The sequence below is a fragment of the Nelumbo lutea genome, chromosome 1 (genome assembly GCF_056320005.1).
Source record: "Nelumbo lutea isolate HS-2025 chromosome 1, American lotus-T2T, whole genome shotgun sequence".
Classification (NCBI taxonomy): Eukaryota; Viridiplantae; Streptophyta; class Magnoliopsida; order Proteales; family Nelumbonaceae; genus Nelumbo; species Nelumbo lutea.
In genome coordinates this window covers 192,736,920-192,760,149 of record NC_142684.1, presented here as the reverse complement: position 1 = coordinate 192,760,149, position 23,230 = coordinate 192,736,920, and the positions used below count along the sequence as shown (strand labels likewise).

The window sequence follows — 23,230 nt, the reverse complement described above, 5'->3', positions numbered from 1 at the left end:
GCTTCTCTCCAACCTTCTCCTATTCTCCACCCCTACATCTGGCCAATCCAAACCTTCTACCCACACCCTTCTACACACAGGCCTTCTTAGAATAGATTCGAAGTGCTCCACACAAGCCCCAGCAATCTACACACAGGCCTTCTACCCTGTCTCAATCACCTTCAGCTCAAATGTCTCTATGATCCTATTGAATCTCCTCATACTTGTTGTGACCCCCTGCCTAGGATTATTGGACTCCTTAGAAAATCTAATCACATTTGAAGTCTTCTTGATGAATTGTCCATTTGCAAACAAAGATGAACAACAACAACCAATTTATTAAGAACCTAGATTTTTACATTATTTCCTATCTCTAGCCCACTCCATATTCCCTATTTCTTCCCTTAGCAAATAGGTGTAACTAATACCCTTAATCCGACGTTTGAACAACCTAACTATGCCTTCTAAAAGAGCAAACTAACTTGCCTTTTATCTTTGAAAATTATTCTCCATTTTACATCTTATTTTGTAAACCAACAATTATTATTCAGGGCCCATTTAGTTCCCGAGAATAGGGGTCTAGAATTGGAATCAGAATGGGCCATTTCAATTTCAATTGTTTGGTTGGGCAGAATTGGAATCCCATTCCCATTTGAGTGAATGTCCATTCCCTCCCCCTCCCTTGGGAATGAAATTCCATTCTAGCTAAGGACTTGGGTGGAAATAACAAGAAATTATTTAAGCGCCCATAATATGACAATGGATATGACAGTGAACAGAACGGAATGGTAAAAGTGAAACAATATTCATGTAGCCAACCCCATATAGTTAGGACAAGGCTTTGATGATGATGATGATGATGATGATCAAAAAAAAAAAAAAAAAAAGAAATCCAAATTCTAATCTTGAAATCCAAACTGTTGTTATCTATAATCTTGAAATCCAAAACCTTGCAATTATCAAAAAAAAAAAAAAAAAGAAATCCAAAACCTTGCAACAAAAGATTCCAAAAACATATAATCCCATTGAGGAGTTATGAAAGTATAAAATAACCCCCTTTCTTCCTACTAATACCTCCTCAAAATTCTATGCATGTCCAGACAAATTTATTTCTATCAACCTATCACAATTTCTCTCAGACTCCAGTACAATAATATAGTCATTAGTCCCCAAGGTCAGCAAATTTAAATGAAAGGGAAAGAAACCCGTTCTGAACAACAATGCTGATCAAAACCACTCCTTGTGGTAATTGAACAACTACAAGCAATCTTGTGCTTAACATAAACCCCAAGGTCCCCAACAAGCAAAGAGTCTCTTTCTATCTGTCTGTTGTCTTTATTCTTTTTCTTTTTGTTGATGAGAGACCATGAATTCATTCATTTCTCATAAACAAAGTGTACAATAAATTTACAATAGTGACATATCCCCCCCCCCCCGCATTTGTATGTATTACAACAAAGCCCAAAACAGTGACCTCTACTCACCCCTTGTTTAGCCATGATTTCTTCCCTTAATGAGTCCCCTGACCCAATAGCACCAGAGTACATTGCCATTACAAACCAAGGTTCTTATTAACTATGCAGATTCTATTTCTTCAACTAAGAATTTACTATGTAGAAACAAAGAATATTTAGCTCATGGAAATCAGTTCTTATATTAAAATACATTTGATGAAACAATTGAGCAAATAACCAACTGAACCTCACTATATAGTAGATATTAGGTAAAAACTGATGCAGCATATTTGTAGCTGAGTTCTGAAGACAATCTTGAATTTTCACTGTTTTTCTTTCTTGCGGAATTGGAGGTTAACTTAATTGCAAAAGGTGCACAAGAAGCAAGGCCCCCACAAATTCTTTGTCATGATCCTGACATATAAGTGTACCGTGTCTGAGCTCCAATAATAAGTTCGATAAATTTAGCTGCATGCAAAAGAAAATGTAGAATTCATGATTAATCATTCCCCAAGTTGAAATATAAAAACTTAACTAGCTAGAAATCAACATGATAATGCGGCATAAGATCTAGGTCACAAAGTAGACATCAAGTGCACCTGTGAGTAACCCAATGACAGGAACAGGTTCCAAGAGTTTCTCAGCATTTTCAAGTCTTTGCCTGGAATGTGATTGGATATAAGTAAAAAATCCAAAAGAAGACTAAACAAATCCAGAAATAAGTTAAAGAAAGCATAGAGAAGTACCTGGTATACTTGCTGAAGAATGGATCTCTCATCAAGTAAAGTGCCCATAACAGCTTTCTCCTTTTGACCTGTATCAAGCCCATATCATTGCAACTTATTTAGCAACAAAAGAAAAAAGAGGGGGAGAAAAGAAAAGAAGGAAAATGGACTTTTTCTTATAAGGAACTAACAGGTGGTAAAGACATAAACTGCTCAAAGAATAGGAACTGGCCTAATAGAGCAATGAATCAATGAAAAGACAGTGAAATTATCATCCTCACCTCATTCATTTCAGATGTGGAAAGAGAATAATGTTGGTTATTTTTACTGCCCCATGAACTTGTGACAAGGGAAAGGATTCCCGTTCCAGTGATATCCACAGCTAATGAAATAAACCAAGGCAACCAAAACCGAACTCCATATTTTCTAATGAATAAAACATAAATAAGTGGCCTTGTGATAAAAAGCACTTCACTGAGTACAAATAAGCCACCACAAAGCCCCTGGTCAGACAAAACTTTGGCAAGGGTAGGCCTCTCAGCCACTGGACCTGCAATAAAAATAAAAGGCATAATTAACAGAAGCATCACAAGCAATTTTCATTCATTGAAGTTATCAAGGTACCATGCTGTCAAAGAAGCATTACTTGGAGATTCCACAAATGGAGAATGTTGATAATGCAATCTGCTCAACCATGTAGGGTCCAAGGTCATCCTAGCATTCTCTCCAAACCTACTCAATGCTGATAATGCCCTTCCTTCCAGATTCTGTGCACGATAGCCATTATAGTCCTGAAAGTAACCGGGCCCTTGATGTCCACCAGGTTTTGTGAAATTTTGCACTCTGTGGTGGGAACCAGAAGCATTTGGATCCTCCACTGTATTTGTTGCCTCACCTCCATGCAGGAGCATCTTATATCCACTATCCCGGAACAAAGCCAACCTAACTAGTACCCTGAATCAAATCAACTGGCAGATTAGCCAATAAACTAACTAGAGAAAGGGACTAAAAATCACCATGTAGAAGCATTGCTTACTTTATAGCCTCTGTAACGGCAATGAAATTCCATTTTTTATCGTCACCATAGAAGTGTTGTGCCACAACTTCAACCAATGTCTCCAAGTCCTTCAAAGCAGATATGCACAAGGACCAAGGGAACGAAGAGGGCTCTGCAGAGCCAGTGTTTCGCGTCGGGGTCGTTTCGATTATGTGATCATTGAAAGCAGTAATTATACCCAAAATAGCAGTTACTGCAAGACAATTCTCAAAGACTTCAATCTCCACGTAAGTGATTGTGTTGAACAAAAACCCATAAAGGAAAAGTAAAAGCAAGATAAAGATAGACAAGCCCCTAAGAGAAATAGAGGAAAGTCATTAGTTTCGCAGCTTTAGAGACAACAAGAAGAAGCCAATTGTTACCAAAATTTCACAAAACCTGCTTCTGGTCCTATTTCCGAATCAGAAAAGCGTTCCGGGAGAAGCCACGTCAAACTCTGTACATTAATTTTCAATACCCAGATGAGAGAGCACCAACTAGATATCGAAATACAAAACAAGCTCACATCTTCTCTTTTCATGCTTTAATTCTCCTTTTCCTGAACTATCATGATAAAGAAAACAAAAAACGAATAAAGTAGAAAGAACACTCCAACCACCAGGCAAACAAGCAAACGAAGAAAAAGCATAGAAGATCGATAAGAAAAGAAACAGAAGTAGTGGTGGTGGTGGTGGAAACAGCTTACATTGGCAAGGGACTCAATTGAGTGGACGTAATCCTTGTTCTTCCTTACCCAATTCTTATAAGCTTCCATAGCTTCAGGAAAAGAGACAGCATTCAAATCTAAACCAAAAGGAGAGCAAACTCCTGGATAAATCGAAACCCTAGCTCAAAAAGTTATCGGGTGGTCTCATGCGAGCTTCTTGTTTGCCAGTTTTTAAGATTGAATTGAACATTTAAAAATATTAGGCTCTTAATTTATATTTGCCCTCGAGAGATTCCCTTTCCTTGAGTCCTCGTGTATCGAGCCTATCGACTCCGAATAATCTCAATACAAACGAAACTTGTCTGAGATGTGCGGTTATAGATCATGTTGGAAGCGGTGTTGGTAGCGTCTTATTTTTAACAAATCTTATCTATATTTATATATATACTAGTTTAAAAAGCATTAATAGCATCAATAATATTTCTTGAATTTTTTAAGAATAAAATTATCTTTTCATATTTAAATTTATTGATAAAAAATGAGGGTAAATAGGGTAATCTGTTTTTGATATTAAATGAGTTGAAAAGATGTAATTTTAAAATATTTAAAGCATTCAATTACCTCTCATTAAGACCAATATTTAAGGAATTAACTTACATTCACCTTCATTAAATTATATATTTAAAACATTTTTGTTTCTTTTCATCATTAAGTTATATTAATTAAATCCATACATAATAAATTAATAATTTCAATAACATAAAAGCTTATATTTTTTAAATCTAATTAGGAAAAAAGGTAAGAAATTAAACCATTTTGGGTCAAATGGGTTAATCCATGTTGCCACAATTAAATAATAAAATTCAAAAATAGATAAAATGCAAAAAATATAAAAATAAAAAATAATTGGGAACATTTAGCATCATATATTCGACATATTAAACAATAATAAGTATGATAAATAAGGAATGTTTTATTAATGATGGAAATTGAATGTAAAATTTAAAACTAATTGGATATATTCTCTCATTAAACCCTATATTTAAGTTATATTTTTTCATCATTAAATTTTACGGATTAAAGACACAACATTAATTTTAATAGTATAAAAATAAATATTTTGAAAAATAATTTGGAACTCATGTTTATCAAATACCTTTTAACAATATGAAACCCAAGTTTTTTAAGGGGTAAAATTCTAACCCCCTCCTGAAGTTTTTGACCATTGCTGAAAACCTCCCCTAAAGTTAGGTAATTGCAATCACCTCCTCTGAAGATTGTAACACAGTTGCAAGTAAACCCCTTCTCTTATAATTCTCAAACAAGAGGCATGAAAATGTCCAAAATAACCATGTAGTTAATTTAAATAAAATGTTTAGTATTTTCCTATTTTACAACAAAAGCTTATATCCTTTTGGATTTTTCCAAAAACTCACCAATGGTAAGGAAGTTGGTGCTTTCACCCTTAGTAGTCTTAGAAATGTACTTCCTCTTGGATGGACCTAAGATTATTTTGATGCCATCTTTTCAATAGGTGTAAGTATTCTTGAATTCTTCATATTGAGCTTTTCAGTCATATTGTCATGATATAGCCAACAAAAGATGATAAACATCAATAGGTGCCACCCCACACCATACGTTGCCTTGATAATTCTTGCCAATAGAGGACACTAAGTAATGTTTAACAATAGTTACCTAATTTCCTTTCTTGAACCATGCCAGCTTGTAGGTAGTTGATATTTTTACAACTTTTACCATCAATGATAAGGTTGCATACCATTTCATGATGTACACCTTGTATGAAAGAATTTGTAATGCAACCAATCATTGTCTTCAACGTGTGTAGTGTCAATTATACACTAAGTGACAAGAGCTTCTCCTTTGTTACTCCAAGTCATGTCATCACCTGGATGATCATTATAATCATCATGGATAGAGATTTCATCTTCTTTTGTTGGCTTTACAAATTCAGCTTCCTCGACTAAATTTATAAGCTTCTATTTGGATAATCTGATGCTATGTGACAAAACCTCGGCACTTGAAACATTTTATTAACTTGCTCTTTAGATCACCTTGTCCACTTAAACTTGATGCAACATTTGTATATACCGGTTCACGTAGCTTTGTATGTTGCTTTTCCCTTGATGTAGTTGATCATTTCTAATGGTAGACATTGCAATTGACCTGTTAGACTTTTTTGCTTGTTATTTCTCCACTTTTATAGCCAACTTGTAAACATCATTATAAGTTCAATAAGGCTGCAAAACCACTATGTCATGTATCTCCTTGCATAGTCCATGTAAGTAGCATGCAATGGTATGGTCCTTTGGTCCAATCACTCCATGTCACATGGTAAATAGATCAAACTCTCATGTATATTCATTTAATGGTTCTTTTACCTTGTTGCAAGTTGTATAATTGTGTTTACCACTTTTGAAGATAATTTTTAGGAAGGAATTTCTTTCTCAATTACATTTTTTCCCATGTGATGACTTTCTATTTGTTTAATCTCTCTTTATTCAAACCCTTAATTGCTCCCACCAAGCAAGTGCAAACTTTTTTTTAATTTGATGGCTACAATCTTTATCTTTTGATGATATGGAAATAGGGGTGTCAACGACATCCAATTAATCGATTTTGAATTCAAAATCTGAGATAAATCAAATTCAGCTAATCTGATTAATTTAATGATCAAATTCAAATATTTTTCCTTACTGGTTATTTGATTGAATCCAGTTCGAATATATGGTGATTCAATTCGATAAATATTCAAATTCAATTAATTATAATAAATCACCCATGTCTCATAAGTTAACTTTTGTGTGTAAAGCTATATCCAATTTCCGAGGTTATAAAGCCATTGCTTTTGTGTGTAAAGTTGTGTCCCCATTCCCCAAATGCAATTGACTATTGGTTTTGACAAGACTATTCATTTTTCTACTTTTTCATTTGTCGAAGCATTCCATCTCCATCTATCGTCTCCTTCCCAAGTTCCCTTTTCAATCGTTTCTCCTCTCTTTCTTTCTATTTGCAACTATTTTGTAAAATAAAGTTCGAGGAAGCGAACCTGAGAACCAAAAAATCACAAAGGGGTTTCATATAGCTCGAACATCAGATGTTTCAACTTTGACTTCTATTGGCCCGAGTGTTAGGGTGAGATCTTGACAAGTCTGTTGAGTTAGGCAAGGTTCAGAATGTGGGGCTCTTACTGAAAGTCTTGATGCTCATATTCACAGCCTTGCCAATGAATGCATCCATGCATGTGTCCTCATTTATCAACGACACCATGAACGTTTCTTTCACAAAAGTGCTTGCTCCACTTCAACCATGGTGATAGAGCTATCAAAAAGCCATAGAATGAAGCTAGGGAGGTTGTGGCAATGCAAGATTGCGTTGAGACTATCAGAGACTCGATGGTCTATAGAGGTCTATGGCAGAGATGAGTCATCTGGGCCTCTTGGGGGAAAAATCATAGGTCACAAGAAGATATCTTTTTTTATACAAACTAGAGATTTGGTCATTTGTTCTAGATTTTTATTGGTTTTTTATTCTCCTTTATTTCTTGTAATTTGTCTATCTTTGTGATTCATATGGCATAGCAATACAGAAATTGTTTCTTCCTCTACTTTCAAAGTTAGTATTCTCAATGTAAATGCTAGGAATTTGCCAAATTCAAATCATATCGAATATTCAATTATATAATCGAATTCGAGTTTGGTTTATAATTTTAAATATTCGTTTAATATCGAATTGAATTCGAATACTTATTTTTGAAATGGAATTCAAATTCGAATATGGTCTGATTTGCTTTAAATTCGCTTGGAGTTCACTCCATTTACAGACCAATTGGAACTTTTTTATATTCAAGGATGCATATAGAATTCAACTAGTCAATGAAGTCATCTAGTTTGATCTTACCTTCGAACTCAGGGATATCCACCTTCAAATCTGCATTCTGAAGTTAAGCATAAGGTCAAGTTGCATGATCCTCCCCTACCCCCTCACTTGGCTCTTCATGTGGAGCATAATGATGAAAAGGGTTAATTTCATCCTCAAAGGTGAGACCATCATTTGCACGGTTTTGAGTTTCACAATATTGTAAACATTTTGTCGCATGTTGTACTTATCTTCTTAATCCTTACACTTCGATATGTTGAAGATCGCATTCCCATATTGAGGCATTAGCATTATTGGCGCAAGCACGCCTTAGTGCCACCAAACTTTTCTTCTCACAACCCAATGAAAGATGTTGCTTAGATACATCTAATGCAGTTGAAGCCTTTCACGAAGGATTAGGGATGAAATATGAAAGAACTTGATGGTCACACCTTTAGAATACGCAGCAGAGTAAAAAGGGAAATCACAAGATAACTGCACTCACTCAACTAAGCTTTGGGCTTCACCAACTCCAAAAACTGAAGAATAGGAGAAAGAGATGGAGAGCTCTAAAGCTACTCAAAAGAAGATTTCAACTCAAATTCTGAATGAATTGCACTACATGGAGGGGAATTTATAGTAACAATCAAGCCTAACCGTTGGATCAAAGAAATATTAACCGTTGATTTGAAGCAACTAATGATCTTTCGTTTCTCTTAATAAATTCTATGCATCTTCCTCTATATATGATCAAACACAAGTCCATCTCCCCAATAAAGGTTATGATTTAAGCTTTAATGGCCTCTTAATAACTCTCTTTAATCTCTCGTTAATTAAAGAGTTTCATGTCCCTTCAATGTCTCTTACATTAAATGTTTCTGAATCAGTGTCTGACCTCAATATGTTTATATTAAGTTATTAAGGTTTTCTCTTTTGTTCATCTCTAGCCTGCATGGAAAGGTAGAGCAAGTCTGTGAATTAGATCTTGGTTGTATTAGGATATAGGGGCTTTTATGAGAGTGAGATTGCACCAAGTTGTATCCTCCATTCCCATTTTTTATAATGGATTTATGCTCCTTTTTCACCCATGAACATAGGCTGAATTACATAAATCTCAATGTTTTTTTTATTTTTTTCAATTCAACTATTCTACTTTTTCTTATTGGTTTCTCTATTTGCCAATCAATTTCGGTTTTGGGTTTGTTCTGTAAATAGAGAATCAAGGCAAACAGAATGAACAATGATGATCTAATTAACATGCTCTAACTCGTTCAATCTTCACATGCTGATAAGTTGGAATTAGTTGGGCCAAACGGTCTTTGTGAGGTTGGAGATTGGATTTGGAAAGTAGTATGTAGTATGCACTCATCCAAGCTCAAAATAACCAGGTGTAAAACAGGAATCCACAATGAAATGGGACTGGTATAAATTTGCATGACTTATAATTATCAATTTCAAACAGGTGTAACGTGGGCCATGCGGAGGTAGCATGGCATAGTAGTTTTGTTCTGCCGAATGCCGCTCACACTGTAGTGGACCGTACTGGCACATCCCGATAGATCAGGGAGGGGGAGTAGCACAGAACCAGGTCCATGGCCCATGGGCCAGTGTCATGCACACAATTTATTTATTTATTTTTTTTATAAAAGAGAAAAAAATTATAAAATATATATATATCGATAAAAAATCTATAATTGTATCGTATGCATGAATGGCACATACGGTCCCTTCATCAAGAACCATAAACCGGTGGGTCTTGATTGATTCAGTGAGTATACCATCATTCGTAGCAATAAATTAAGGCTAGACTTCAACAGCCATAGCTTAGCTAGTTCTCCGTTCTAGTGCTTTCAACTTTAGACCAAGACGATCCGGTCTAACCTCAAACTTGTTAAAAATGCTGAACCGTTTGAATCCTTCTCCAGTTGATAGTTCTAACTATAATAAAAACTGACTTCCAATTATTTTATTTTGAAAAATAAAATAAAGCCCGGGGAAGACCATAAGGCTGTAATTTTGTTTTTTGGGTATTGAATCACTTGCCTTTCGTCCCCATATTTCAATTTTCTTTGGCACAATACAGTATTTTTTCCTAGTAACATTAATAATTCTCTTTTCAAAGGTAGTAAGAAATAATAGTGGGTTCAAAACCGCATCTCGCTTGGGATTACCCACCCAATTTATATACCAACCGAACCACTACTCAATTGGCATAAAAGGCTGTGATTGGTTTGATAGAACATGAGAGAAACAGAAAGTTGAGGGCACAACCATTTGTTAAGAAAATTCACCCAACTTTCAGTTTCTCACCTAATTTTCCGTCGAACCAAATCTTAGCTTAAATAGATTATGTGCGAGTGTGAGGAAGTGGGAGGGAGGGGTAAAAGCCAAAAGAAAGAAGAAAGAAGCCTGATACAATCATGCCAATCGCCAGATCTAACGCTGAAAGAAAAGAAAAAAAAAAAAAATCAATTGAACCGTCATCACCGGCTTACCGTCCTTCTTAAGCTGCCATACTCGCTCCCTCTGATTAATGGGACCGAATTTGAGATGAAAAACTCTTGCCACGTGGTCAGAATGAATTCAACACCTAACTTTTCTTGTGAAAAAGAAAACGCAAAAACATTGTCAAAATGCTAAAGCGGCAGAAACTAGAAAGATTTCGGAGGAATTTAGAAGAATTCCATTAACGATTAACACAACGAACATTAAGCTAGTAACACCTGCTGCCTATGAAGCCATATACTTTGACAAACAATAGAAAAACACTTATTAAAATGCAAAGGCAGATAATTGAACATTTCCCCCCAGTTTAATGACCGTTGACCAGTGAACCATTATCATGGATCGTAGCAGCCTTGCCAGCAGCGCTGTCATCCCCAACTTTCTTGGCATAGAACCTTCGGTACAAGTTGTCGACTTCAATGAGATAGAACGTGCCCGGAGATAGCAGTCTCCTGTCCTTTGACGTCACGAAGTCCTTTCCTCCATAACGATGTTCCATTAGCTTTAAAGTTTCAACAAAATTTTCGGGAGAGCTCTGTACCAATAATCATAGTGTTTGGAACTTAGTACTTACGAAGAACATTTTGGACCTATATCAAGTGTATCAGCAGAAAGCCTCACTTTACACCATGGTTTTAAAATGAGACAATTCAGTATCCAAACTTTCAAAATGTGACAACTCAGTACCTAAATTTTCAAAATGTGACAATCCAGTACCTGTTGTTAAGTGACATTTGAAAAGTCATAAATGCCATCTAATTCTCTTTATCAACCATCCAAACATTGACAATAAAATGAACAGTCCCAAATTCTAGATTCTTCTAAACAGTTACCAACTTTTTTGAATAGAAGAGGGTAGGATTTAGGATGTTTAGTTTTTTGTCAATGTTTTGATGGTTGATAAAGAGAATTAGGTGGCATTTGAAGGACATTTTTGACTTTTCAAATGTCACTTAACGGCTGATTAACGGTAGGTACTAGATTGTCACATTTTGAAGTTTGGGGGTCAAATTGTCACTCAAGCCAAAGTACAGGGTACTGATCGGAAATTTTCCCTTTAAAAAATGACCAAAAAACAGAACCGTTCTGGCCACCGGTCTGACTGTCCAGTTCAAATGAACGGCCCATTCTGACAAAAAATTAAAAGATTAATAATAAAAAACGGCCAAAAACAGTTGAACAGATCAACGGTTCGACTACCCGAGTCAACAGATTGCTGGCTTTTTTAATGGTTTTTGGCCAAAGACCGGTTTGAGTTAAAACAGAACCGGTTTCCTGGGTGGGTCCTGGGCTGAACAGTCCGACCGTCTGGGTCAACGGCAGGCCGAGCAGATCAATGGCCATTCGAAGTGCTGGAGAGAAGGCTTCTCTGTGCACTGGAAACAAATGCAACCCAACCTTTGTTTGCCATTCATTTTTTCTTGGCCATCAGGATAGAACATGCCGTCATAGATTTATCATCATCCTTCAAAATAAACTCATCTGTAAGTCATAATTTTTTTGAGCAACTATTAGCTGAACACGATGGCTGTGGAACCAATGATAATGTTCCATGCCGGTAATAAAATACATGGGACGCGCACCTTTCACAGTGGGGCTCATGCATTATCATTGGTTCCACAGCAAGCTAAACAGCCATCGCATTCAGCTAATCCAATTTTTTTTTTTTATCTAATAAAAATTACCATTGAAAACTTAAAAAAGTACATGTGCCAATAGCATCATGCCATCATCATCATGTCGTAATAAAAATTTATCTGGGCATGTTCATATCCAAAGAGCTTTTACAAGTTATGAACATATGTACACATCCATATGCAGTGCATGTGATACATATGTGATTCATGAAGGGTTATACGCAGACATGAGACATTCATGCAGGTCGGAAACAGCCTCCCCATGGTTTAATGTGACAATGGCATGGAGACAGATACATGAAGATAAGAAAGGCAGCGTTTGAGGGTACTACTTATTTGCAATAAAGGAACAAGAACAATACCTCATGTCTTGACTTCAATTTCTCAGAGATGTTCATGACAGTTGCAATATTTGACAAGCTAAATGGATGTTGTCCACTTTGAAGTTGGAATGAGAACATTGTGGAAGTCAGACCACTCCCATATGAGAACATTATAATCCGTTTACCCTCCTGCAAGAAACAAAAGAAAATTCAGAGTTGCAAAGAGAAACATAAATTTTGAATATGCAGGAACCATGCCAACTGCTTAAAGAGGCTTTGACTTTACCAGTGAGCTATGCTTGTTGTGAATAAGGGATGCAAATGCTGCATAAAGAGATGCTGTGTACATATTGCCAACTTGTTTTGGTAGTAAGGTGGTTGGTTGCACCTTCACATCATATAGGTTCTTTGCAACTTGCTGGGAAGCCTGTAGATGCCACATATTAAGTCAACTAACAGAATAGCGAAGTTTCAAAGATATCCAAGAGAAAAATAAGCATTTTCATCATGAAACACCAACCACAATATCATTATTATCAAGACACGAGATTCACCTTTTCAAGATCCCGATTCTGATAGCTCTCATCACTGGATAAAGATGAAAATGGTGCCAATTTTTCTTTTGCAACCTCCCCTACAGAACTGGTCAATAAAATAAAATGCAGAATGTGATCAGACAGTTGATGGATGTACACCAAAACATTAGCAATTACAAATGATAAGATCCAGAACCAAAGAAACAAGAAAAATCAAGTTATGGTGTTGGTTAAACAGGAACCTTGCATTCCTCAAGAAATCATTGAAATACAACCTAGCAAAGCTTTTCTGTACAAGCTGCAATACGAGTTGAAGAAGCAAATTAAATAAAATTATGTTTCAACCAAGAACCTTGACTGATAAATACATGGTAAATTAATTGTTCAGGTCCAAAATGTAGAAAATGTACCTTGTTATATGGAGAATGAAACACGAAATAGTCTGCATCAGAAATTGAGAACTGCTTTCCTTCCAATTTCTCAAATCTATAGAAAGACAGGATAAGGCACTTAGACATTGTAAATAATCACCAAAACTTGAGCAAGGGTAGACAGAAAGTACTGTAATTTATGAGAAACTTACTTGTTACAGAAATGCTTGTAACAAGCATCAAGTGCCATGAGATAGCAAGTTTGAGAAAGCTTACCATCAACAACCTACACATATTAATTGAAGGTTAAAGCAAGAAGCAATGACCATTTAGGAACAATAAAAAACCAGTTGCAATCATAATGGACAATGTTTTCAAATTCAAGCAGGGCATTCCTGTTTTTTGTTTTTGTGTGCTATTAGAGTAGACAATTAGTACTCCATTTTCAGGATTTTTCAAAATCAACATTGAGTAGAACAGTTACACAATCAAGGCTTTCAAATACTCAAATCGTGGTCTCTTTCCTGTCCATTTATTCTTAGTACAGTCATCTTATATAGAAAGGACAAATGAGTCATTAGATTATGCAATTCCATACAAAAACATACCTGCCAGAAAAGATTCTGTATTACAAATATAGGTCCGAAAAATAATTTACTAACAAAACAAAAATGTCCATGCATCCAAAAATTATTTGCTCAAATCAATAAAAGTAGTATATTTGGCATAGGCTGGTGAGTTGAGAGGAGTATGAACACCAAGAACACAAATAAAAATTGAAGGACATGAATGTTGGGGCAGGACAAAAATGCCCCTTTCTTTCCTCAAACTTCAAAGGATCCCTAATAGCAAACTAACGAATGGGACACAACAAAATTCAATTTGAGTTTCCGGTTTTGACTGCAACATTAGGCTACCGGTAAGGAGAAAGTAAAGTCAGGAGGCCTACTGGGTATTCACTTGCAAGATCAGGCTTGTAAAAATCATAGACATGGGACATATGACTCCCTCTATATCTGCTTTCAAATGCAATTGGAGCATTTGGTCCTATCAGCATAGCAATAGCAGCAGCTCCTCCAGTTGGCCGGGCTGGTCCTTCTGCATAGACCTGTAACAGAATCCAAGTAAACAAATTGAATATTCAGACATAACAGAGCAAGTTTGATCTCTCAATTCATGTATATTCATGTACGAGCATGGAAGGCCAATAGCATGCATCAATGGTTGGAAAGACACATGGAAGTATGGAACATATTGAGTTCATACAAACAGCATGCATCAAGAGTTGTGAATGCCTGGCACTTTCTACAGCAGGAAATTCTTAAGGTTGTTGGCTTACATGAAGATTTTGTGCTTTCAATTATGCAGGTGAAATGTGCTAAAACTTAATCTTTGTTACACACTTACACATTGTCTAAACCATAGATCCATTTACGAGCAAACGTATACAAGATGAGATAATATTAAACATCAAAAAGATATTAATACATAAGCAATGGTAATGTGATATCTTACTGGTCCACTGAAAAGTTGATCACCCAAACGCCAAAAAGCAGGATTGTCAGGATTCAATCCATATATGGTTTAAGTTATATACTAAGGCAGTGTTTGGTTTATCAGAAAATAAGGAGAAACAGAAAGTTGCTAGAAATTCCTCAAGGAATTGAAGGCACAGAGGGTGTGCATCACAAAACTAAAGGATAAGATACCATATCAAGTTTCATCCAATTCTATCAATGTGGTGAGGTGATGACAAATCATCTTGGCCTGTCTGGTCAATGCAATGACTATTCGGTGCTTAGGTGCTGACTAGTCAATGAAAAAACTATGTTCTTAATTTAAGATACTGATGCAATCTCTTAAATAAGCCATACAGATTACAACTATGCAATAAAAGAATGATATAAATTTAATTTACAGTCCTTGTTTTGAAAATGTAATGGATAGGGTAGGATAAAGAATTTCAACCTTTGTTTTCTGAGGGAAGAGTGAAATCTAGGGTATTTGATGTGCACTTCGCTTGTGGCAACTTTGTACCAAACACTACTGATTGGAAGAAAACTTTGTGATTGGCTAGTCGGCCTACTCAGTGCTTAGTCATCCTAGGCAACTGCATAAGTGTCAACCAACTAGTCAGTCTAGCCCTCAACTGACTAGTCAATGGCTGCTCAACACTTATGATAACATTGATTTCATCTTTCAATTAAGTTTCACTGGATATGCAACATGGTTTTTTACATGATTACCAAGCCTTTTTTCTCTCTTTGTTTTCTTTTTTTATTTATTTTCCAACATCTAAGAGCTTCTAACCATTGCTAACATTATTCAGTAGAAATCAGCAGTCTATGCCAATACCAGACAAGCACAAAAGATTGAAAGAAAAGAATCATACCGCACTGTCTGTGCATACAACAAGTCCATAGCGTCCATCCCACGAACAACTCTCTACCCAATTTACACAATTGAACAAAGCTGCAGTCCCCCCATAGCAGGCATTTGTTGAATCAACTCCTTCAATATCAGTATTACCATGTTTCTGTTGTTTTTACATAAACATGGTGAGAAAAAGAAACTCAAGAAGATGAAATGAGGATCTGTAGCCAACAGAATTGATGGGATACCTCAAAAATTTGCATCAAGAAAGTTTTAATGGATTTGCTTTTGTCTATCACAGTCTCACTGCCAACTTCCAGACGACCAATTTGTGTTGGATCAATCCCATATTTCTCAAGTAGGGAAGTCACAACTGTCAAACTGAAAAAGTACAAAGTTTGATGGGGGAAAAAAAAAAAAAACATAAGACCAAAGAGTTGTTTCAATGAAAGTTTTCATTATAAGTAAAACTTGACAAGTTTTTGAATAATGAGATTTTGTACAACAGCAGCATAATCATGCCATGAAATTTAATACTACCACAAAAGAATCAATGTCAAGATCACCATTCCTATCAGAAATGGACAATGTCAAAGCTCTAAATTGTCCCTGAAAAGGCTCTATTGTTAATTTTAGAACAGATGTGCATGATTGGCACATGATTGCATGAAGGTGTATGTGTTAGTCTAATAAAATATAGTCAGCCACATGATCCCATAATTACCATTTAGTTGCATTCAGAAATTAAGTATTCAACCCTCACTTCTCTATGTTCAAATCCAGTTTTCCCTAGGAGAAGAAATCATATCAAGTTTATACATAAGAAAAAGTTATTTCTTTCCAGCTCCATAAGAAAAGATTTTCTATGAAATATTTTCCTGTCCTAGCAGAAGTTCATGGGTCATTCGATAATGGATAAAGTAAATAAACTGAAATTATTTATTGCTTTGACTTCTAGTGAAGTGTCATTAAGTGAGTGGTAGCTCCTTAATGGCTGAATGGCATGATAGGCTGATTGCTATACCCCAAAATATTTTATCCATTAAAAGACAAAGTAATAAGTCATTCAGTTCAGCCACTCAGCCACTTTAGCCATTACCAAACAGCCCCTAGACTAGTTTGACTGAAGTTTCAACAAACCACCACAACGCATTATGCAGTTAGTCCTCTCCAATAATTATCATTCAAAACGGTGAACACATAATTACATAGATCACTACAAATATTTGAGTAAAGAAATCACACAACATTGCCTTTTCATCCCAGTAATAAGCATTCCAGCTTCTCATGAAAGGCAAAGAACATTACAAACCAGGGAAGCTGTGCCAAACATTTGGAAAAAGGTCTAGTATTTAATTCCATCAATACTTGTAATTTTAATAAACTTAGAGAATTTGAGTTCAGAGTCAAAAATAGTTTTATGTCTTGCTATGTGCTTAAATTTAACATTCTAATTAATAATAAACAATGCAGAATTCACAAGGTACAATAAGTCAACCAAATTTAAAAGAAAGCAACTTCTGTCACTGGAATAAGTAATAATAAGGAACTAAATGTTAGTACACAAAAAAGTAGATTATCATATTAAGAGTAAAGACCTCATCGAAATAACATCTTCTGATTCTGTACAAAATGCCATGCAATCTTGGCCAAGTCCAATAGTGTATTTTCCTTTACTTGCACCATCATGAGCCTCCAAAGCTTCCTATTCATACACAGAGAAGAAAAGGATAAAGAAAAGGAAAATCACAATTAAGTATGTAGCTTCATATGAGTTCACATATGAAAGAAAAGAACATCAACAAGAACATGAAAAACCCGAGATGTCTTGGTATGGTGGGAAGAGGGATTTAAAAAGTGGTGGAGAAAAGGAAATTGACATAAATCATGAAAATATGTATTTTGTAGTTTCTACTTTCTATAACCAAAGAAATATCCTAGTTTTCCTGAAAAAGAAGAGAAACAGAGAGATACAGAGAAGTAATCCTAGCCACAATATCTTCGCCAAATGAAACTCTTAGACAAAAAGAATACTTAAGGTAAATAACATAGGAAGTTTAAATGGAATTCCAGGCAATATGCGGTGGTCAAAAGGACCCTGTATAATGAAAAAAAAAAAACAGTTTATTATAAATGGAATTCCAGCCTGAAACTCGCGATATCCTTCCTATATACCATTTAAATGTCTCTTTATTTTCTGCATCATTTTATAAATGGTAAAGGAATCAGAAAGAACCAACGGTAAGTGAATTTTCATATGTTGGTCAAAGCCTCCGTGAAAATACTTCCGTCTAGGTCAAGGATATTCTCACAAAAGAAACTGGACATCAAAACCGTTCACTAATTCCAAACGGACTGATTTATGCGTGGCATTAATGATCCTCGGATAGCAGAACAAGACACTATTCAAAATCCAGAAAAGCATATTTGAATTTCCAAAGTTTCTTTATCAAGACGTCAAGTACAAATAAGAAACGGTTAACTACAATGCATAAAGTCGAAGATATTTCGGCACACAGAGGACTTCTGAAGATCGCAGCTCCGAAGTCACCATGCAATCATAAGTAACTACAGCTAAAATCCACCCACTTCACCAAAATGAAACGTCATAGTTTTAAAGTCTTACAAAAAGTAGACAAATTTGAGCAGAGTTGTCATTTCAGAACTGTATGAAACCACTTCCACACACCCCCCTCCCCCCCCCCCCCCCCAAAAAAAAAAAATAAAAAGATCCTGGAAGAAACTTCCAAATTCAAAAATTTGTTGATCCCCTAATAGCACATTTACAGAAGCAAACCATGAATCAAACTAAAGCAGACATTCCGCATCAAATTAAATCTAGAAATGATGAAAGAAAAAGTGAGGTCCAACACATGCAGGAGAAAACAGTAAAGGACACGAAAAAGAAAAAGGCATAAAATCTTCACCTGTTGAACACACGTAGGAGGGAAGTAGATGTCCATGGCCAAAATACCGACATCTTTCTTCTGCGAAGCCATGTTTGCTCTGCTCTGCTAGAATTCTCAGGGAAACCCTAAATCAAAGCTCAGACTTTTCCTCTCTCACGTTCTTCGTTTGTAATTCCGCAGAGGAGCGAAAGAGAGGGAGAATCCTGGAATCTCGCAGAGAAGTAGAGAGAGAGAGAGAGAGATGGAGGAGGGGGGGAGGGTGCAGTGGAGGATCACATGTTCTCGTCAGAGACTCAGAATATATAGGAAAGAGAACGATTGAAGTTGCTCCAAACGCAAAGACTACATGAGTTGAGAGGCTGGCGAGAAATGTAGCTTGTACATGCAGGGCAGGTGGATTTCCTCATTTAGTCACACCTTTTCCACTTAATTACTCTATTTACCATCAAATAGGAGCGGTCCGGCAGTCGAGTTTTCCACCTTCATCTCCACCGCCGTTAGATCTTAATCTCGTCTCTTGAAGACATCAATGAGTAACACAGCTTGAATTGAATGATTTCCAGTTATCCACCCTTTTTCAACTGGCAACCAAAATTGACTACAAAAACGCTGACTTGGTCAATATTTAGGCTACGTTAGAGGATGAGGGAGAATTAGTATTGGTATTTCAATCTCATCAAGTTACAGTGGGTGGGTCCTACGTACAAGATCTCTGGCCATTGCGTACTGGATGATCCATATATTTAAATTTTAATATTATAGTTTAGTTGTTGGTGTTGCACATGTTGCACACGTGAAGATTGGTCGTACTCGGCATATAAAAATGATTGAAAAGTATCCACCATTCATTTCCTTTTATTTGGTGGGCCAAACAGGGCGAGACAGGTTGCCAGTTTTCAGTTGCCAGTCCTCTCCCTTTGCTAACTTCTACGATCAAAATTTCTCACAAGAAAAGTCCTGCACGTGACAACTTTCTTATGAAACTATTGTTTTAACGTTAGATTGGAATATACCTAACCTAACGTCCATTGTCATATGTCCCATCTGACGGATTTACCGAAGGGCGATGGGCCTCGCGTGGGCCCTCCATGGGTTTGGAATCCAGATTCTCATTCCCCAGTGGAATCGCAATCCTGTGATTCAGTCTACCATATTATATTGCAGCTCTAGGTTCATGGTTCAGACATCAAGAATAAAAAAACAAAAAATAAAGAAATACTTCCGGAAAAAGTTTGCTTTGACAGAAAATTGGGATCCGTAGAATCAACATCCATTGCAGTAGCGTATAATTAATTCCAAAATTTGGGATTATTAAAGGGTGTTTGGTTTGTACTTGTGTGACTGTAAAACCGAAAAACACATCGGGTTTGACATATAAGTATCATTAGGCACCACATTAGCAAAATGTTAATAAACACCTCTCCGTCTCAAGAAGCTTTATTTTTTAGCTTTCAAAAACAGGAGTGGTGCCGAAGTTTGATTTTAATGAGACATTCATTGACGGGGCACCTATGTGGCACCATCTATAAATGTTTGCCCAATAAATATAAACAGAATCAAACATATAGTAACTTTAGGTGAGTTATTTAATGGGGAAATATTCTCAATTAGTACACTTTCTGAGATGTAATATCAATGAAACTGATGAGGGAAGATTTGGCCCTCCAGTGGAATTGTGACACATGGCACCTCATGCCAACTAAGTGTGGCCTCTTGGTAGCTCGCCATAAGCAGCTCACCATAGGCAGTTCACCATAGGCAACTCGCCATAAGTAGCTTGCCACAGGCAACTTGCCATAAGCAGTTTGCCGCAGGCAGTTCGCCATAGGTAGCTCGCCATGGGTAGCTCGCCATAAGCAGCTTGCCATGGGCAGCTCGCCATAGGCAACTCGCCATAAGCAACTTGCCACAGGCAGCTTGCCACCGGTAGCTCGCCATAAGCAGCTCGCCATAAGCAGCTTGCCATAGGCAGCTTGCCACCGGTAGCTCGCCATAGGCAGCTCGCCATAAGCAGCTTGCCACCGTCAGCTCGCCATAGGCAGCTCGCCATAAGCAGCTTGCCACCGGCAGCTCGCCATAGGCAGCTTGCCACAGGCAGCTCCCCACAGGCAGTTCGCCACAGGCGGCTAGCCATAGGCAGCTCACCCTCATAGCCTGGCAACTTAGACAACTCGGCATTGCATAGGCAGTTCGCCACTAGGCAGCTCACCATTAAGCAGCTCACCACTAAGCAGCTCGCCACTTGTAGGGTAGCTTGGTACAGGAGTAGTTTGACGTATTGCATGACGATCTCCTGCCTGACAACCTGGCCTAGACACTGACCCGCCGACTGACACGGGCGCTGACCTGACGACCTGGCCCAGACATTGACCCGCCAACTGATGCAGGCGTCGCCCCGACAACCTGACCCAGGCACCGACCTGGCTGCCTGACACAAGCACCGGCCTGACGACCTCGAGGAGTTCACCACCGTACCCCCGATTCTGACGGGATGTGATGAGTCTTACCATTTGGAGGCTTTTCACCCACCTAGCCCGCGAGGACTCTGGTATATAAGGACCTTACCCCCCAAAAGAGAAGGGGATGGAAAAAATGGAGGTAATCCTTGCTCTTTATCTCTCTCGTTTCTCCAATATCATCTTCAAAGCTCTCTACAGTAAGAGTGCTAACTTAATCGTCGAAGAGTCCCGCCGGGAAAATACCCCCGAGTCCTTTGATTCAGTTCTCGTAGGTCCCTCAACTCCCACCGCCTACAAAGAGGAGAAAAATGTAGAGTTCTCACAGGTCCCTCGGCTCCCGCCATCTACAAAGAGGAGGGAAAAAAGGATGTTCTCACAGGTCCCTCGGCTCCCGCCATCTACAAAGAGGAGGGAAAAAAGGATGTTCTCACAGGTCCCTCAGCTCTCACCGCCTACAAAGGAGAGGAAATCACCTCATGCAGAGGGTAGTCGGGTTGCGCTGCACTAGGGAGCACCACTGTTATCTGAGTTGCAGGCCGCCTAGGAGTAGGTCAAATGACAAGTCCACCAGGGAGCTCGCCACTAGGCAGTTTGTCACCAAGCAGTTCGCCACCAGGGAACTCACCACCAGGTAGTTCGTCACTAAGTTGCTCTCCACCAGGGAGCTCGCCACTAGGCAGTTCTCCACCTGGGAGTTCGCCACCAAATAGCTCATCACCAAGGCACGTCACCACCGGGTCAAATAACGAGGTACTTAGCTAAAAAAATTTTATACATCACAAAAAATGGTACGTGACAAAAAACGGTTACATAAAAAACCATTAAATATATTTAATATTTAGTGTGATTGGTTGATATCTGAATTTAAGATTATAAATTGCACTTCTTCCTCCTATATTTTGGACAAAGGGAATTTTACTTTAATCAGGGTAGATCCCGTTTGAGCAGCCTTTACAGCTTTGCATTGAGAATATCTCCCTATTTATATGCTTTATTTTATTGAGAGATATTCTCAGTGCAAAGTTGCAAACGGTATGAGCACGGGATAGAAGCCTACCTCCATGTAGGGCTCATCTAAGGAGATGTTCTGTACCAAAGATTAATTCAACAAAGTGATCTAAAGCCACTCAAATAGTTGCGGTTTATAAATTGAACTGTAAAGTGGATTTCAAATATGGCAAGTTTTATTGACAAGGTTGTAAAGTGGAATTCAAATATGGCAAACGGTATGAGAACGGGATAGAAGCCTAATGTTGAAAAAGAAATTTGTCAAATATAGCAAGTTTTATTGACAAGGTTGTGTTTGGTTTAGTAGAAAAAAAAGAAAGAAAGAAATGGAGAGTTGAGGCAAAGTTGTTAAATAATTACATAGAAATTCGTTTTTGACAAAAAAGACATAGCGTAAGTGTAGTAGAGCAGACTAAAACCACCCGCCCTCAGAAATGGTTAGTTAATAAATAATATATTTTGTGCTCCAGACTTGGACCAACTATTCAATTGTGCTCGTTTCTTTGACAATGAAGTATGGAATATTCACTTAAATTCCAGCAATATACAATACTACAGACAATCAAAGAATGCTGCCGATTCAACTAAAATTTATATTCAACTGGAAACGACAAAAACAGCTTGGTCTTTTCACACTTGTCCAAATTAAAGTAAAGGAAAAAATGGTGGACAATGATAGATGGAGTGTGCTCGAGGGCATCATCGTTATAGCTTTTGGGATGGCTTTGAATTTTTTATACAGAGCAATGGACCAGCCCACTTAGTTGGTAAAACACGGAGCGTTCTTTCCATTCAAAACAAAGCAAATAGACACCATGTACAATAAGTCTTAACGTGGACTTCATTTTTTAGCCTATATGCATACGTTAGTTGGGGGCTTGACTTGTGCCTGCAATGTGAAAAATGTTCTTGTACTTTCCATCTACCCAATTCCTGATCTGTGCGTCCCATCATTCGGCATCAGCAGATTCGGGATTTTCTGTCCATGAGAATTCTATTCACCTCTACCCATAACATATTATTTCTCGTGAATTGGGAATATTTCTTCTTGCATAATACTATGCAGAGGATGAGATGTTCTCCATATGTGGTTGTGATAAATGTGGATAGTATTTGTGTGGGCACACAAACCAGACTAACACCAATAAGGCTTAAAATAACTGATACAGGGGTGCAAGTTGGATTGGCTGGAGTTAACAATTTATACTGTATTAGGTTTGGGCTTCGATTTGGATTCATTAAAAATTTGACAAAATCCTAATCCAAGCCTAAAAAAATTTTGTGCCCCTATTGATAATGGTATGACCAGATTTTTTTTTGTCCCATTTTTGTATAAATACATATATATTTTTGATAATTCATTCATTATATA

At 37.2% G+C, this 23,230-nt stretch overlaps 2 protein-coding genes across 3 annotated transcripts; both read right to left on the bottom strand.

Annotated features, from left to right (window-relative positions):
* Window positions 1–1,544: 1,544 nt before the first annotated feature.
* On the bottom strand, window positions 1,545–4,180 carry SSE1 (shrunken seed protein (SSE1)). Of its 2 annotated transcripts, none has more exons than XM_088961905.1 (8): window positions 3,901–4,180; window positions 3,594–3,651; window positions 3,195–3,408; window positions 2,805–3,112; window positions 2,440–2,708; window positions 2,180–2,247; window positions 2,033–2,094; window positions 1,545–1,901 (listed from the first exon to the last, which is right to left on the bottom strand). In XM_088961905.1, the coding sequence occupies exons 1-8, from the start codon at window positions 3,967–3,969 to the stop codon at window positions 1,840–1,842; spliced, it is 1,110 nt and encodes a 369-aa protein (XP_088818031.1). In that variant the 5' UTR covers window positions 3,970–4,180; the 3' UTR covers window positions 1,545–1,839. The 2 variants fall into 2 exon arrangements, with proteins under 2 accessions (XP_088818031.1, XP_088818030.1); XM_088961904.1 differs by having other exon boundaries at window positions 3,594–3,758; window positions 3,901–4,109.
* Window positions 4,181–10,397: 6,217 nt separating this feature from the next.
* Window positions 10,398–19,039, bottom strand: LOC148880084 (hydroxymethylglutaryl-CoA synthase-like). Its single transcript, XM_088961903.1, has 12 exons — window positions 18,410–19,039; window positions 17,081–17,187; window positions 15,731–15,863; window positions 15,502–15,645; window positions 14,059–14,217; window positions 13,322–13,395; window positions 13,149–13,224; window positions 12,981–13,036; window positions 12,757–12,844; window positions 12,489–12,629; window positions 12,242–12,391; window positions 10,398–10,777 (listed from the first exon to the last, which is right to left on the bottom strand). The coding sequence occupies exons 1-12, from the start codon at window positions 18,479–18,481 to the stop codon at window positions 10,550–10,552; spliced, it is 1,428 nt and encodes a 475-aa protein (XP_088818029.1). The 5' UTR covers window positions 18,482–19,039; the 3' UTR covers window positions 10,398–10,549.
* Between the last annotated feature and the right edge of the window lie 4,191 nt (window positions 19,040–23,230).

What these genes read in the sequence shown, in the direction of transcription:
- LOC148880084 (XM_088961903.1), bottom strand. Translation starts at nt 18,481, where the DNA reads ATGGCTTCGCAGAAGAAAGATGTCGGTATTTTGGCCATGGACATCTAC. An exon ending in TCTTGATGCAAATTTTTGAG is followed by an intron (nt 15,646 to 15,730) that starts GTATCCCATCAA and finishes TAAAAACAACAG; the next exon opens with AAACATGGTAATACTGATAT. An exon ending in AGAATCGGGATCTTGAAAAG is followed by an intron (nt 12,630 to 12,756) that starts GTGAATCTCGTG and finishes TGGCATCTACAG; the next exon opens with GCTTCCCAGCAAGTTGCAAA.
- SSE1 (XM_088961904.1), bottom strand. Translation starts at nt 3,735, where the DNA reads ATGAAAAGAGAAGATGTGAGCTTGTTTTGTATTTCGATATCTAGTTGG. An exon ending in GGAAATAGGACCAGAAGCAG is followed by an intron (nt 3,409 to 3,593) that starts GTTTTGTGAAAT and finishes ATTGTCTTGCAG; the next exon opens with TAACTGCTATTTTGGGTATA. An exon ending in GCCGTTACAGAGGCTATAAA is followed by an intron (nt 3,113 to 3,194) that starts GTAAGCAATGCT and finishes GATTTGATTCAG; the next exon opens with GGTACTAGTTAGGTTGGCTT.